Source organism: Mobula birostris, chromosome 30 (assembly GCF_030028105.1).
Source record: "Mobula birostris isolate sMobBir1 chromosome 30, sMobBir1.hap1, whole genome shotgun sequence".
NCBI lineage: Eukaryota > Metazoa > Chordata > Chondrichthyes > Myliobatiformes > Myliobatidae > Mobula > Mobula birostris.
In genome coordinates, this window is record NC_092399.1 from 11,630,377 (window position 1) to 11,647,687 (window position 17,311).

At 40.4% G+C, this 17,311-nt stretch overlaps 2 protein-coding genes across 2 annotated transcripts in view; both read right to left on the minus strand.

Moving 5' to 3' along the window:
- The window catches only part of LOC140190653 (hippocalcin-like protein 1), a 36,471-nt gene extending 22,013 nt beyond the window's left edge, over window positions 1-14,458 (minus strand). The window contains exon 1 of the mRNA XM_072247418.1: window positions 14,081-14,458. Within this exon, the coding sequence (XP_072103519.1) occupies window positions 14,081-14,458 (378 nt within the window). The remainder of the gene's footprint in view (window positions 1-14,080) is intronic.
- A 14-nt stretch (window positions 14,459-14,472) lies between these two features.
- LOC140190469 (hippocalcin-like protein 1) overlaps window positions 14,473-17,311 on the minus strand; it is a 141,525-nt gene continuing 138,686 nt past the window's right edge. The window contains exon 3 of the mRNA XM_072247082.1: window positions 14,473-14,478. Coding sequence (XP_072103183.1) covers window positions 14,473-14,478 — 6 coding nt within the window. The remainder of the gene's footprint in view (window positions 14,479-17,311) is intronic.

The window sequence follows — 17,311 nt, forward strand, 5'->3', positions numbered from 1 at the left end:
CCGGTTTTCTGTCCTTGCTTGTATGAAGGTGGTTTACCTATTTATGCAAGTACTTCTCTGACAATAGATGTGTAACAGCCTAATGTAAAGTTGTATGGACATGTTTTATACATTTAACAAGGTGCTTTATTAATGCAACAGAGTTGGTCAGTTTTTCAATGTTCGTCATCAGCCGGGTCATACTGTCCATGAACTCCCTGTTGCCTCCATACGCTCCAGTATTTGTTGTTTTTTAGTTTAAAGTCCTCCTGCGTGAGAGCCAACAGCAATTCCTTTAAAGTTTTTCTAGTCTGTAACTGAGCAATTGCGCACCAGGTATACCGTTTCCTCTTTGCTAGTTTTCTGTGTGTCCTGTGCATGGCCAGTAGGAGGAGATTCGCCCAAATATCCGTTCTAATGTGGATGGAGATATTTTGAAAAACACTTGGTGTGGATGCCTGTCGTTTTTACTCCAAACCAGCATTTTCAAAATTATCCGGTCTAGTGTGGATGTAGCCTCAGTTCAAACCCAAACAAGCTGAAGGATCTTACAGAACTGCTAAAATGAAATACCTACAGCATAGCAGTAAAAGTCTTAACCAGAAGTGTCTAGAAGGTCTTGCTTCAACTATGTAGTGTCCTGGTAAAGTGGCATCTGGAATGTTATGTACAGGTGGATCTCATTACCTGAGGGAGGATATCTTTATGATATAATGAGTGTGGTGTAGATTCACCAAATTAATTCCTGGGATGTTATGTTGGTCAAACAGCAAGAAATAAAGCAGACCTGACCTGTAGCTGAGTTGAGAAGAATGGGAGGTGATCTTATTGAAGCATACAGATTTTGCTTTTAAACAGGGTTTGACAAACTAAATTCAGAATTGAAATCTCCCTTGGCTGTGGTGGATTAACCCAGGAGTTAGAGTCTCTAAGTGGTTGATCAAAGGGTCATAGAAAAGTACTGCACAGATACAGACCCTTTGGCCCATCTAGTCCCTGCCAAACCATTTACACTGCCCACTCCCATTGACCTGTACCAGGACCATAGCCCTCCATACCCCTCCCTTCCATGTACCTATCCAAACTCCTGCTAAACTTTGAAATTGAGCTTGCATGCACCACTTGTGCTGGCAGCTCATTCCACACTCTCACGACTCTCTGAGTGAAGAAGTTTCCCCTCAGGTTCCCCTTAAACTTTTAACCTTTCACCCTTAATCCATGATCTCTAGTTGTAGTCCCACCCAACCTCAGTGGAAAGAACCTGCTTGCATTTACCCTATGTACACTCCTCATAATTCTGTATACCTCCATTAAATCTTCCCTTAATTTTCTATGTTCCAAGGAATAAAGACGCAAAGAAGTTTTCTCAACGAGAAGGTAGAGACTCCCTTCTACCCAAGAACACCTTGAAGACTTGGTCGCTGACTTAAAATAGAAGGGATGAATTTTTTAGTTTTAAGGAAATCAAGGGATATGGGCATAGAAAAGTGATGTTGAGGTAAAAGTTCACACATAACTTTACGGAATAGCTGATCTGGCATGAGGGGCTGAATGACTTATGATTCAAATTCTTATCTCACAAGGTGGTGAAGAATTATTTCCCCAATGTATTTAATTGCTGCCCCTTACAGAATCTGCAAAAAAGGTTTTTTACACATTGGAACTTCAGGAGAATTTCCATTGAATTACAAGGCATTGCATTGTAATCTTGTGAAAGGTTTAATAAAAGTCATACAAAATTAGCCAGTGAGGCTATGTGATGGAGGGCAATTGCTGCAGATTCACACTTTTGCCTATGAAATGCAATGCTGCTTTTCCTACACAGGATATGGAATTGCTCAATATTCAAATGTTCATTTTATTGTCAAAGTATGAATGTACAATACAACTCTGATATTCGTCTTCTCCAGATAGCCAGTAAATACAGAAAGACCATGGGTGCTAATGAAAGAAAAGACATTAACTCCCTGTCCCCAGCACGATAAAGAAAAGAAACAAATATCCCCCCTCCTCCACAGCAATAAAACAATAACAGTTCCCGACCTTCTCACTCGCAGCAAAGAACAGCAGCAATAACAACCGCCGACTCCCCCCTTCGCAGAAAAAATGACAGTAGCACCAAACCCCCAACACCACACCACACACACACACACACACACACACACACACACACACACACACACTTAAAAATAAACAGATCGCCCGCCCGCTAATCAGGCACAAGAAAGAAAATGCTGAAAACCTGAAGGAAACCAATATAAAGTACAATTCAATAATCACATGAATCTCAGAATAGGAGAAACATCTTTTTGAGCAGCTGCACCATTAAACCATTCAGTGTTCCTGCACTGAAATACGTTAACACATGCCAGTGATAAAATCATGAAGAAAACAAAAGGCACAAGTTTGATAAATTCAGTTGCCTGTAAAGTTCCAACGAATAAAGGCACTTGATAATTCCCAAGTGGGATTCAGGGAAAATAAACCAGTTGCTAACTGCAACGACAAGCACCTAGACAAGACAAAAGAGGGCATCGTGTCCCTTGGCTTAGAACACATACTTGGAGTCATGGAGATACAACGTAGAAAGAGGGCTTTCAACCTACCACGTTTCAACCGTCCATCTGCACTAATCCTCATTACATTACTACAGTACATTAGTGGTTACCATCCTGTTGCAACATGCTAGATGTTGATATCATGATAAAATTCATTTGCAATGTTCACAATGATTAGACCGGCAATGAAAAAAAGATATGCTTGATCCAGTAATTACAGGATAAATAGTTCTAAAACTGGTAATTAATTGAAAAAACAAGTATACAAAGACTGAGAAATATTTAAAAACCTGTGAGGGACGATGAAAAAGATCATAGAAAGAGTAGGAGAATAAAAATAGACAGCAAGGGCTCTCTATAAATGTGTAAAATTGAAGACAATAACAGAAAATGCAAAGGCATCTTAGAGAAGATTGGGGAATTGATCGTGAGATTTTGAACAAACATTTTTTATCCTGTTTAAAGTGACACTTAAGACATCCCAGTCAAAGTAAGGAAAATCGGATCAAAACCGGAGGGGAAATCAATCAGTAAAATGAAAGAGAAAGTAAGCAAAATGAACAAGACTACAGATGACGTACATCCTGTGGTCCTAAGGAAGTGGCTGTCAGGGTCGTGGATACACTGGTTCTGATCTGCTGGAGTTCCTCAGAGTTTGGATAGGCCCACTGTGTTATTACGTGTGCATCATAGAAACTTCAGTTCCCAGTAGGCAGTGCGAGGAGTTCACCCGGAACTGGAAGCTGCAATGCAAGTTGCACGCCTACAGGTTGAGCAGCAGTTCAGTAATAAAGATGTTCTAATGTAAACCCACTCAGCTTTGACTTTATTAAGAACAAACATAACACACCATATTAGAAAAGCTGAAAACTCAAGAAGGAGCTAGATATTGGGAAACCATTTGTCAGTCAGCCTAACATCCTTCATGGAAAAAAGATGCAATCCATTATTTAGGAGGTACCAATGGGATTTTTTAAACACTAATAAGGAAATTAATCAGAGTGAAGAAGGTTGCATAGATGGGAAAGAAGGATAAGTGAGGAAGTGACAAACAGATTGGATTCTGCACCAAGCACGAGGTTATGGCTTAGTATTTAATGAGGTCCGGCTAAACAACAGAAAGCAGAATCAGAGTGAGTGTTTATTTTCAGGTTGTCATTCTATAAATAGAGAGGTGCACAGAGTCTTGAATCTAGGGACAGCACAGTAGCATCGCAATTGGCACAATGTTTTACAGTACAGGCGACACAAGTTCAATTCCCGCTGCTGACTGTAAGGGGTTTGTACGTTCTCCCTGTGACGGCGTAGGTTTCCTCTTGGTGCTCTGGTTTCCTCCCACAGTCCAAAGTCATCCCGGTTGGTGGGTTAATTAGTCATTGTAAATTGCCCCATGATTAGGCTAGGTTTAAGTTGGGGGATTGCTGGGTGATTGAAGGGCCTATTCCACACTGTATCCCAATAAATAAATAAATTTTATTATATATATCAACGACATAAATAAAAAAGAGAGATTTTCTGAGAAAATAAGATAGGAAGCAACTCAAAAATTGAATCTGCAAAGGGTTATAGAAACAGTTAAAACATGGCAGAAGACACCTAATGTGGGAATTGTGAGATTATCTATTTTAGTAGGAAGAGGAGAAAAGCATTGTTTAATGGAATGAGACTACAGAACAATCCTTTATTGAGGGCTTTAGTTGACTTGAACATGAAATATAAAGTTGGCATGCAAATACAACAAATTATTGGAAGGCAAATATGTTGTCCTTTTGCTAAAACTGGGTTAGACCACAGAAAAATATACCTTTGTGCAGTCTTGGTCTCTTTATTTCGGGAGGGACATGTTTGCCTTGGAGGCATTTCAGAGGAGGTTCACTTAGTCTCCTGGTATGAAGGAGCTGTGAGGAAAGAGTCCATATATATTCATTAAGTTAAGAATGAGAGTGTCTTGGCCTGAAACAGTGGCTGTTTATTCTTTTCCATAGATGCTGCCTGACCTGTTGAGTTCCTCCAGCGTTTGGTGTGTGTCACTTTGGATTTCCAGCATCTGAAGACTTTCTTGTGTTTAAGAATGGGAGATCATCTTTTCAAAATATCAGCTTGTAGAGCCTGACAGGATAGATGCAGAGAGGATGTTTCCCTCATAGGACAATCTTGGACTAGGAGACAGAGTATTAAACAGTTTCCCCTTTAAAGGAGCAGATGAGGAGGAATTTTTTTTCTCCCAAAGTTTTGTCAATCGTTTGCACTCCCTGATGCAGAATAAAGTCCAATCACTGCACGTATTCAAGAGCAAGGAAGGCAGATTTTAGGTTTGCTGAGGAGTTTAGGGTTATGGAGAAAACAAATAATGACCAGTGCAAGGCCAAGTTCAGCTGATGATCTCAGTGAAGGACAGAGACGATCTGGGAATGATCAGGGAAGTGGAGGAGGCAAGTGTAAAGGGCTGTACGACCCACTCCTTCAATTTCTTTTATGGACTTGCAAAATTATAGTGATTGGAAAATCCTGTAAAAAGACATAAATACACAGGAATTTCCAAGAACCATGTGTGATTTAAGCTTTCAAACAGAAATTCTGAGGTCAAATTTTATTAGTTAATATTTCAAGGCAAGACAACAAATGGCAGGCCAAGGGGACCCAGCCAACAAGGGAAGAAATGATAACTCAGAAGACATGTTATCGATAAATTTAGCTTATCTGGGGTCCATAATTATTCCTAATTAGCCAGGAAGTTTGATCTAACGGCGCAATGATTAGATTTGACAAAACAGCCAAACTTATTCTGGTACATCATTCTTCTAAAGTTTGACAAGGAGGAAAGCCAGCCCATTTTCAATTACAACTATTGTTTTTTTTAAGTGAAGCACATATGGTCAAGATTCATGTAATGCAATGCATCTGAAAAGATTCTTGATCCCTTTGGAATGCCTGCAATCCTCAGTCAGTTTTAACTGAAGGTTTTACAGTGATTGTGCAACATTTGGGAAGTTAATTTGCAAAGATCTCCTCATCACAGCTGCCTTCAACACTATCACCAGCTTAAACAGCTTTAACACATGAAGAAGTTAGTATTGTACAGATTATTAGGTTTCAATAGGTAAATTTAGTGTCAGAGAGATATATACAATATACATCCTGAAATTCTTTTTCTTCGCAAACATCCACGAAAACAGGAGTGCCCCAAAGAATGATTGACAGTTAAATGTTAGACCCCCAAAGTCCCCTGCAACTCCCCCTCCCACACGTAAGCAGCAGTAAAGCGACAACACCCCCCCCAACCCCCACCAGCAAAAAAGCACTGGCACTCAAGCGTGCAGCAAATCATCAATAAAGACACAGGCAGTACCCCATAGACTACTCATTTACCTGGTAATTCAACATACCACAGGCTCTCTCTCTCTCCCTAATAAGGAAAGAAGAGGAGTCCTCGTTTTTAGCTGACGTTTCGGCCCGAAACGTCGACTGTACCTCTTCCTAGAGATGCTGCCTGGCCTGCTGCGTTCACCAGCAACTTTGATGTGTGTTGCTTGGATCTTCAGCATCTGCAGAATTCCTCCTGTCCTTGTTTCAGTGGCAGTTTATCATTTAAAAATTTGTAGTGGACCTAAGCCTCCTCTGCCATACACAATCTTGGCTGGTCGGGGTGAAACCTCAACTTCACATTCCAGCCTACCTACATCTACCCACGATCCTTAGGAATCTTAGAGTTACAGAGTCATAGAACACTACGGTACAAAACACAGGCCCTTCAGCACACCTACTCTGTGCCAAACTATTAACACCTGCCTAGTGCCACCGACCTGCACCCGGACCATAGTCATCCATATCACTCCCATCCATGCATCTATCCAAACTACACGTAAATGTAGTCTGCGTGAGATGTGGGACATGCGAGAGACTTTGAACTTTTTTACTGTGCTCATGGACTGTTCTTCATCAAGTTATGGTATTGTTGCACTGTTGTAACTATATATTATAATTATGTGGATTTGTTAGTTTTTTCAGTCTTGGTCTGTCCTGTGGTTTGTGATATCACACCAGAGGAACATTGTATCATTTCTTAATGCATGCATTACTAAATGACAATAAAAGAGGACTGCGTGTCCTCATAATCTAATCTAAATGTTGAAATCAAACCCGCATTATTTCGATCTTGAAAATATTCCACCACCCTTGAGGATGACATTTCCAAATGAAAAATCAGTGATCAGAACCAGTTTTAATATCACTGGCATATGTCGTGAAGTTTGTCTTTGCGGCAGCAGTACAATGCAATACATAATAATAGAGAAAAATGGAATTACTTTAAGTATATATTAATGGATATATAATAATTAAATGAAATAAGTAGTGCAAAAATAGAAATAAAAAAGTAGTGAGGTAGTGTTCATGGGTTCAATGTCCATTCAGAAACCGGATGGCAGAGGGGAAGAAACTGTGCCTGAATCGCTGAGTGTGTGCCTTCTGGATTCTGTACTTTCTTCCTGATGGTAACAACGAGAACAAGGCATGACCTGGGTGATGGGAGTCTTTAATGACAGGTGCTGCCTTTTTGAGGCATCACTCCTTCACGACGTCCTCGATACTACGGAGGCTAGTGCCCATGATGGAGCTGACTGAGTTTACAACTCTCTGGAGTTTACTTCAATCCTGTCCAGCAGTCGCAGCCCCACCCCCCACCCCCAATACCAGATGGTGACGCAGCCAGTTAGAATGCTCTCCAAGGTACATCTGTAGAAATGTGTCTTAAATGGACCACCCCTTAATTTTTTAAATTGTAACTCCCAGCTCTAGATTATTCCTTAAGAGGAAACATGCTCAACTTTCACCCCATTAAGACTTTTCGGAAACATGGAAGAAAATCACTTTTAAAGTGTGTCATTCATTTATCATTCAATTGAAAGATTGTAATCCATGTTTAAAATGGAACTAGCCTGAGCAGCCAGATCTAGGCTTGAGTCAGCTTTGCAATTCCTCCTGCTGAAGGAACATCTGCACACAGTCAGCGGTTCACACAGGGTGGAAAGAAGTCGTTCAGCCCCGCTTAATCATGCCAGATTAAAAGATAATAAATCATGGTTCCTTCAAAATGCTCTGCTTTGTGAGGAATTTGAGGGGATTTGGTGTGTCACCAATGCCTCCAGCAGATTCCTACAGGGATAGTGTGGAGGGCTTTCTGACTGACTGGTATGGAGGCTCCATTGAACAGAATGACAAGGAGGCCGCACACGGCTGGAGACACACCCAGCTCCATCAAAAGCATAACCCTCCCCACCACTGAGGACACCTTCATGAGGCCGGCCCCATCATTCGTTACAGCACCTTACCATCTGGGACATGAACTTCTCTCATTTCCATTATCGGGGAGGGGGGTTAAGGAGCCTGAAGACTCACTGTTACGTTTTGTAACGTAAACATTAAATTAATTCAACAGAACACATGGGAGTCGAGAAATACAGGTGCAGTGTTGTCCTTACTTTAAGTGAGGTGAGCACATATCACGTGGTAGCGTGATGACGTATGAAATTGATGTATTTTTTTCATACAACTTGTAATTAATTATTTAAAGGAACAAGAGGGCTTAATCAAACTACATAACCATATAACAATTACAACACGGAAACAGGCCATCTCGGCCCTTCCAGTCCGTGCCGAACTCTTACTCTCACGTAGTCCCACTGACCTGCACTCAGCCCATAACCCTCCATTCCTTTCCTGTCCATATATCTATCCAATTTAACTTTAAACAGCAACATAGAACCTGCCTCAACCACTTCTGCTGGAAGCTTGTTCCACACAGCTCCCACTCTCTGAGTAAAGAAGTTCTCCCTCATGTTACCCCTAAACTTTTGCCCCTTAACTCTCAACTCATGTACATATTTCCAAGATTTCTGAAATATTATTGAAATATTAAATACACAACGCCCACACTCAACGATTCAGGAACTGCTTCTTCCCCTCAGTCATCAGATTTCCAAACAGACCATGAACACTACATCATTGTTCTTATATTGTCACCATTTTTTAAATTTATAGTAATTTTATGCCTTTACATTGCTCCCGCAACACACACAAATTTCATGTCCTGTAAGATAGCTAGATAGCGATAACAAATCTCATTCTGATTCTTCAATTTTTAATTCAGTTGGACTGAATAATCCCTCCAATTTCTTTGCAGTCTCATCATTTAGCATTCAATAAATGTACTGTCTTCTTGGACAGGGAGCAAATAAACAGATTATTACTGAGGGGCTTATCAGATAAATGTACCAACCTGATGCCTGTTTGCTCCACTGATATTTTGGCCAGATTAATAAGAGTTTACATTTTCCAAAGCTGCTGGAGGCTGTGATAAATCCAATGAATCACTTGGCCTTTGTTGGTCTCTAAGACAGACACTCACTGCATTAAAAAAATCACAACTAGTTATGTGGTAAGAAGGAATTTAATTCTCACTGCCTTTGATTTCAGTCAAATTGATATCACCAAAAATATTGTTTGAAAATGACAGATATCAAGGCTAGTGGGTGGGGTGCGTTGGATCAGGATTATTATTCATTTATTTTATTTATTGAGATACAACGTGGGATAGGTCCTTCCGGCCCTTTGAGCCACACTGCCTAGAAACTTCTAACAATCCCTGGTTTAACCCTAACCTAATCACAGGACGATTCACAATGACTAATTAACCTACCCCGGCCAGTGGCGTGGAGGCATCCACACCGGACGTCGAGGCAAGAGGTGCCGGGTTCAAATCCAGCCGGTTCTTTGCACGCTTTCCAACCGTGCTGGGTCGAGCGTCAAGCTAGCAACTACGACCTCGTAAAAAACAGTCAAGTGCTAAAGAAGCGGCAGGATTGCCTCTCAATGTGCGAGGAAAGGAACAACAACCATTTACCTACTGACTGCTATGTCTTTTGACCGTGGGAGGAAACCCATGCAGATTCATCATAGATACCATCAGAATTGAACTCCGATGTAATGGCGTCATGCTAATTACTACACCACCACGGCCCAGAGGCAATTTTTATTAAAAATATCAGCAAGCACTGGAAAGTTAAACTACAAGAAAAATAACCATTCTTTGCTCTAATTCAACAGGTGACTGAGAGGTAAGGTTGCTGCTTCACAACTCCGGTTACCTGAGGTCTATCCTGACCTTTGTCAGTGTGAAGAGTTCACATTTCCATCCAGTGACTGCATGGGATTGATTTTCTGCATCCCACCACCCCACCAAACCCCCAATGCTCGGATTTCTTTTGCATGCTGGGTTCAAAGTTCAAAGTAAATTTATTATCAAAGTACATATATGTCACCATATAATACTCTGAGATTCACTTTCTGGGTAGTGTGTGGAGACGTATAAATACCTTGATACTTAAAAGTGTACAGTAGATGTGCAAAAGTCTTAGGCACATATACTTCGCTAGGGTGACTGACTTTTGCACAATGCCATACTTGTGGATCGGAGAGCGAGTTTGTAAATCTGGCAGGAGCAAAGGATGTTGGGAATGTAGAGGGTGCAGGGCCACGGCAGGGGTGTGGAACAAGTGGAAGAGGAGTGCCAGGGGCGGGCATGGTGTAGCTGCAGATACACTCAGCCCTGAGACACCAGGTAAGTCATTTGATTCCAAACAATTGGTTTATTGATCATTATGGAATGTCTCTCTGGTGCTTCCCTTCTCTCTCCCTTCCCCATTTCCTAACCATGATTCCCCTCTCTCTACCCACTTCCCACTCTCAGTCCACAATAAGAGACCCATATCAGAATCAGGTTTATCGTCACTCACATATGTCATGAAATGTGTTATTACTTTGCGGCAGCAATAAAGTGTCATATATAAAATTACTACAATACTGTGCAAAAGTTTTAGGCACCCTAGTTACATATACAGTATGTGCCCAGGACTTCTGCACAGTCCTGTATATATTTGATTGGCTACCATGAATTACCTCTGGTGTGGATGGCAGGAGAATTGGGGGGGGGGGGGCGGGTGGTAACTGACAAGCATTTGAGAGACAAGGGGAACAAGCAATGTTTCAACGTCTGGAAGATTCAGGAGGTTGAGTGTCTTGTGTATTTAATATTTCCATAAAATTTGAGTAATACATTAATTATATTGTTTGATTAAAGCATTTTTTGTTTGTTTACATAATTCACTATGGGTTTTATGTACAAAGTACATGAATGGCAAATGTCATTTCACCACCACTTCATTAGTCAAGGACAAAGTTCAAAAGCTGTGAGGTAAAGTTAGACCACACTTAGAATAGTGTGCTCATTTCACTTCAGTTTATTATAAGATGGATGGAAAAGCTTCAGACAGGTTGCAGAGGAGTTTTATCAGGATGCTGCCTGTATTAGAGAGCATGTCTTATGAGGATAGGCTGAGCAAGCTTAGGTGTTTCCTTTTGGAGTGAGGGATGATGAGAGGTGACTTGTTAGAGTTGTACAAGGTGACGAGAGCTATAGATCGAGTGGATAGCTAGAGATATTCTCCCAGGGCTGAAATAGCTAATACCAATGGACATAATTTTTTTAATTAATTTTTTTTATGAGTTTCTAGATTACAACAGAAACAAAACCCACCAACAAAAAGGAGATTTATGCAGTGCAAAACCGTGTCTGGTGTATGATTCATAACAGTAAAAGAAAAAGCACCCAAAATAAAATCATATAAAGTTAGTTTCCTCCCCACCCTCCCACTACGCAACTCCAAGCCAACCATTACGATATAAAGACAAGTTAATCAGAGCTTTTGTCACCACAGAGCTGTGGATATAAAAAAAGTGTATTGCCTACTACCTAAACTATAATATATTTCACATTAGACTTCAAATTAGACATTTTATTTATCCTTTAATCCCAAACTTTCCTGAGATGCCGGAAAAAAATGTTGTGGACGTGTTTCTTTGTTTAAACCTATTGGATAAAAGTTTAATATCTACTATTCGTGATAAGTTAACGACCTTGAGGCGTGTCCCCTTTGATAAAATTAGAACTGCCTGGGAGCATGATTTAAATATTTCTCTGCCCGACGAGGTTTGGGATTCAATTCGTAAGTCAGTTAACTCAACCTATTTATGTGCTCGCCACTGCCTTTTGCAGTTCAAGGTTGTACATAGGGCTCATACGTCTAAAACTAAATTATCGCGCTTCTATTCTGATATTAGTCCCTTTAGTAACAAGTGTGGAGTGGGTGAGGCTTCTCTTGTCCATATGTATTGGGCTTGTCCTAGTTTGGAGAAATTTTGGAGAGATGTCATTTTAACTTTATCCCATATACTTAATTGCCACTTAGAACCTAACCCTTTAATTGTTCTTTTTGGCATTTTGGGTGAAGTTGACACACGTTTGAGTCCGACTAAACGTCGAACATTGTCTTTTGCCTCTTTTGGCTAGATGCTTAGTTCTTCTTAGGTGGAGAGATGTTGCCCCACCCACTCATGCTCAATGGCAGAGACATTATGTCCTGCTTAGACCTTGAAAAGATTCATTATTCACTTCTTAATTCGGACATAAAGTTCCATAAAGTGTGGGGACCTTTTCTTGAATATTTTCATAACTCCTCTTTAGATTAAAGGTTTATCCTCCTTTTTCTTTCAGTACTTTAATCCCTTACTTACAGCTTTCTTTTCTAGTTAACTTTTATGGGTTTTTTTATGGACATAATTTTAAGGGGATTGGAGAAAAGTATAGAGGTGTCTGATTCAGGTTCTTTACAGAGAGTGGTGGGTGCATGGAAAACACTACTAGGGTGGTGGTAGAGGCAGATACATTCGGGGCATTTAAAGTTAGGTAGACACATGGATGATAGAAAAATGGAGAGCTACGTAAGAGGGAAGGGTTAGATTGATCTTAGAGTAAGTTAAAAGGCCAACACAACATTGTTGGTCAAAGGGCTTATGCTGTTGTGTTCTATGTATTTAACTCCATTGACTGAACGATGCTTTGGAATTATTCATTTCCTCCTGGTGGAGGCGCTCTTCTGCTTCTACACCACCTAATGGAAACACCTCTGTATTTAAGGATGTTTGGATTGTTTTCTATTATTCATACGGACGAATATATGCATTTAAGGTACAATTTATTCCCCGGACTTTGCAGAGATGGAGAAATATCTGTGGAAGTAAACAATGTCATCAGCACTCCGGAGGCAGAGAAACAATAAGTCAATTTACTCTTGACAGTAATTGAATTCAAAGATGTATTCTTAACAGTCAAAAAAAACTGGCTAGACGCAGGCAATTTTTTTTATACAGTTCTTAAGAATCCTAATAATAGCACATCTTTTCATTTGGGGTTCTCACACACTTGTTCAAAACATAGAATTACATCAAATTCTACGCAGTGTTCTAATTTCTCATGCCAAATGCTCGAGGAACTCAGCAGGTCAGGCAGCACCTAAAGGAAGGAATAGAGTCGATGCTCCAGGCCAAGACTATCTCAGCTCTTTATTCCTTTCCATGGATGCTGCCTGACCTGCTAAGCTCCCCTAGCATTTTGCGTGTGCTACTCCTAATCTACAGCAGAACCTCGCGTAGTTTGTTGCGGAATGTGGGTACCACGGTAGTGTAGCAGTCAGTGTGGCACTATTACAACTTGGAGCTTTGGAGTTTGAAGTTTAATCCTGGAGTCCTGGGTAAGGATCCTCCTTGTGGACTGTGTGGGTACTCCTCAGGTTCTCTGGTTTCCTCCCACGGTCCAAAGACATATTGGATAGGTTAATTGATCATTGTAAATTGTCCTGTGATCAGGTAAGGGTTAAATCGGGATTGTGGAGCTGTATAGCTTGAAGGGAAAGAAGAGCCTTTACCACGTTGCACCTAAATAATTCAATGATATCATGACTACTTGATCTTAGTGTCAACACATGCTTTGACAGTGCGACTGAAGGAGATTACTGAGGAACAAAAACTGGGGTTTTCTTTTGCTCGGTAATCCTCAACGCGTAGAGAGAAATCAGCATTGTTTCTGGGTGGCACAAATGGGTATACATAAAAGTGGATCAATTTTAAAAGACGCATTCAAATTAGTGTGTGTGTGTGCACGCACTTGTCCACACGGCATCAAAAATAACTTCAAAGGAAGCAATTCAATACACTCTTCAACGCTCTTTTGTGACGAGGCATTTGTGAAGTGCCTGAATGAAAACAGACCCCAAAGTGATCCTGAAGCCCACAACCCTACCTGGAGACAAAGGGAGGAATCAGACCATCACCAACAAAAGGTAGGATCCACTTAAAATGCAAAGATTAAAATATTACAGTGAAGCAGAGGATAGGACTTTCACAAGGGATGATTTACAAATTAGCGACATGCCCACACTTCAATGCATATTTAATAAGAAGACCAAACATTAAAAGCTTTCTCTTTCCCCAAGAGCTGTAAAATTTGAATTATGCAAGAGGCTGACATGCAAAATATGGAAAGGAGCAAACTGGAAGAGACCAAACCTTAGCCTTCGATTGACCATCTATAAAATGAGCTACATTTTGCACTTACCTGTATCCCTAAAATTCCCTGTGTTGAACCTTACCTGGACAATCTCCAGCATTTCATCCCGACTGATGTACCCATTCCCATCCAGGTCATACATGCTGAATGCCCACTTCAGTTTCTGCTCCAGCTTGCCTCGAGAGGTGACACTCAGTGCAATAATAAATTCTCGGAAGTCAATCGTTCCGTCGGCATTGGTGTCAAAAGTGCGGAACACGTGCTCAGCAAACTTGGAGGCGTCCCCATAAGGGAAGAAATTTGCATATATTTTCTTAAATTCTTCGACAGTCAGATTTCCACTCGGGCAGTCTTTCAGGAAGCCTTTGTACCACTCCTGGAGCTCGTGGTCAGTGAATTCGGTGTTCTCTCGAAGATCCTGAAGGACTTCAGGACGTAGTTTGCTATTTTGCTTACCCATGTTGTCTCGTGCGGTCACACCTGATGAAACAGGAGAAAGGAAACAGACTTAGCATGGCTCATATTCGTTGTCCGCTTGCAAGTAGAAGACACTTTCACTGAAGGAAGCCCTTGATATAAACCACTGTGTGACAACTGAGTAATTGCAATTTATTCAGAACGACAATTGTTTGGGTACTTGAGCCGGAATAAACTTACTTGCTTCGAGTCAAAGGGTTTATGTAGTTGAGTGATATATAAAATTTGTGGGGCATTGCCAGTTGCAGAAGTAGGATTTAACCGACTGAGTTACTATTAATAAAATTCATGTGCTTGATAACGTGATGTGCTTATGGCTGAGTCACTAACGCTAGGCCTCATGTTCACACTGAGCACAGAAACACCTTTAAATTCTGACCTGAATCATTGATTCCATTTCTCTTTCCAGAGATGCTGCAGATGCTGGAATTGGGAGCAACAATCTACCAGAGACATGAGAGGTAGCGTAAATGCTGGAAATCTGGTGCAATACACACAATATATGCTGGAGGAGCTCAGCAGGTCAGGCAGCATCTACGGATGGGAATAAATAGTCCACGTTTTGGGCCAAAATTCAAAGTAAATTTATTATCAAAGCGTGTGGGAGGAGGGAGGGGTGTTTGGGGGTTCTGTTTTCTGTCATTCATACTTTAGGGTTTTCTCATCTTTCATGGATGTCTGCAAAGAGTAAGGATTTCAAGTTGCACACTATATACATTCTCTGATATTAAATTGAACCATTGTTACCATATACAACCCCGAGATTCGTTTTCTTGCAGGCATACTCAGTAAATCCAATAACCAGAACGGATTCAATGAAAGAATGACCCAAAAGGGCAGACAACCAGCATGCAATAAACAACAAACTATGCAAATGTAAAAAAAATAATGCAATAAATAGAGAATATGAGATGAAGAGTCCTTGAAAGTGAGTCCATAGGTTGTAGGAACAGTTCAGTGATGGTACAAGTGAAGTTGACTGAAGTTATCCCTTCTGCTTCTAGAGCCTGATGGTTGAGGGATAATAACTGTTCCTGAATCTCCAAGAGGACCACAACCTTGCCTTAGGGCTTGGAGGCTTGCGTGCTTCAAAAACCCAGAGAGTTATGTTGGCTGGTGTCAAGGCCTCATGCTTTGACTCTTGGTAGGGTCACCCATGCCAAATAGGCCAGACTAAAAGTGGTCCACTGGCAATGAAGAATACTATATCTGTGTGCGATAGTGTTCCTGTGTCTCCACCCGGGATTTGCATGACTGACAGTGGTGAAAACCGAGAGGAAACTATTGGTACAATGAAGGAAGACAGAGATGGAGGAGCTTTGTTGCTGCCCTAAATGTTGTGGCATATTAGGCAATAAGTAACTGTTCCTGAAGCTGGAGCATACTATTATACTACTCTTTTTTTTCACCTTTTCTTTCCCTCAAATTGTTTGTGAGATTTAAGCCGTATTTGTATGCACAGATGAAAGTTCGATTTTCTATTGGTTGGGGTATTCCTATACAGTACTTTGAGATACAGTTCACAGAAAAATCTAATTGAATAGTAGGTAGTCAGTTCACCCTTCTGGATTTATGTGCACATTAATGATTTCAATTAAACCAACGGACTACTACTTTTATGATTAATTCATGGATTTGCAAATCATTATTGTAGCAGAAGTGGATTAATTGGTTTAAGTTCCTTTTCGGTAGCGACTAGAAGAAAGATTTGACTTGTATTTGAAAAGTACATGTGAATATTTTGCATCTTGTTGATCGCTATACTCTGGGTACCACTCATATCTAATAATTATGCAGATTTTTTCAAGGGAGATCCATCTCTATTTTATGTGTTCATGTCAGGAATAATGTGAAGATTAAATGCGATTTGAATAATTCCTCAGCCACACAACATTACTGTTATAACTGAGGTTTATTTCACACAGTCAACCTTCCTTTCACATTCATGCAGTACATTAATTCAACATGCTCAATGAGTCAAAAATCTGTAAACAGTTTAATAAACACTTCATTATGCGACACCTTAGTTCAAAAACCTCACCATGTTTGAGTGTACAAATTTCAAATGTCATTGTAACAAACTCTAATCCAGTTAGACATTGCGTCTTGGCATCATCGGCCCCAACTTCATTTCTTATTAACTACGAACTGTTCAAAATCCTAGTACAATGTACTTCAATTCTCAGATGGAATTTTATGATAAAGCTCATTGGCTTGATTTGTTTTAGTATTTAACAGATTTGGCATTTTGAGTTCATTGATGTATATCGTTTATCAGTGTCATTAAAGGTTCATTTATTATCGAAGTACGTATGCAGTATACAACTCTGAGATTCATCTTCTCCAGATAGCCACGAAACAAAGAAGAACCATGGAAATCAGTTCAGAAAGAAACAGCGAACCCACCCACAGCGAACGGCAACCACCTACCCCCAAAACCCCCTCCTCCACGCAAAAACGCAACAAGAACACTGGCCTCCAAAATCCCCCTCTACCTGCACAAAATAAATGAGAAAGAATGGGTGAAAACACAGAATATATAAACTATAAGATTGAGAAAAAAAGTCCTTTGTCCATACTCCGAATCGATAATCACAGAAAACTTCGGTAACATCCTCCAAAATCACCAAAAGAGAGAGAGACCTGTTAAATATAGTGAAATACATTCTTTCCATCAGTGAACCAGTCACTTTGAGCCTTTTAGATTAATATCCCATTTCAGAATCCCATATCTGTGTATGATTAAAACTTAAAACAGATCACATGGCAGATCTATTTTTGCATGGAAAGAGGGGTATGGTATCATTTCTGGAAGATTATCTTTGTTAGCAAATAA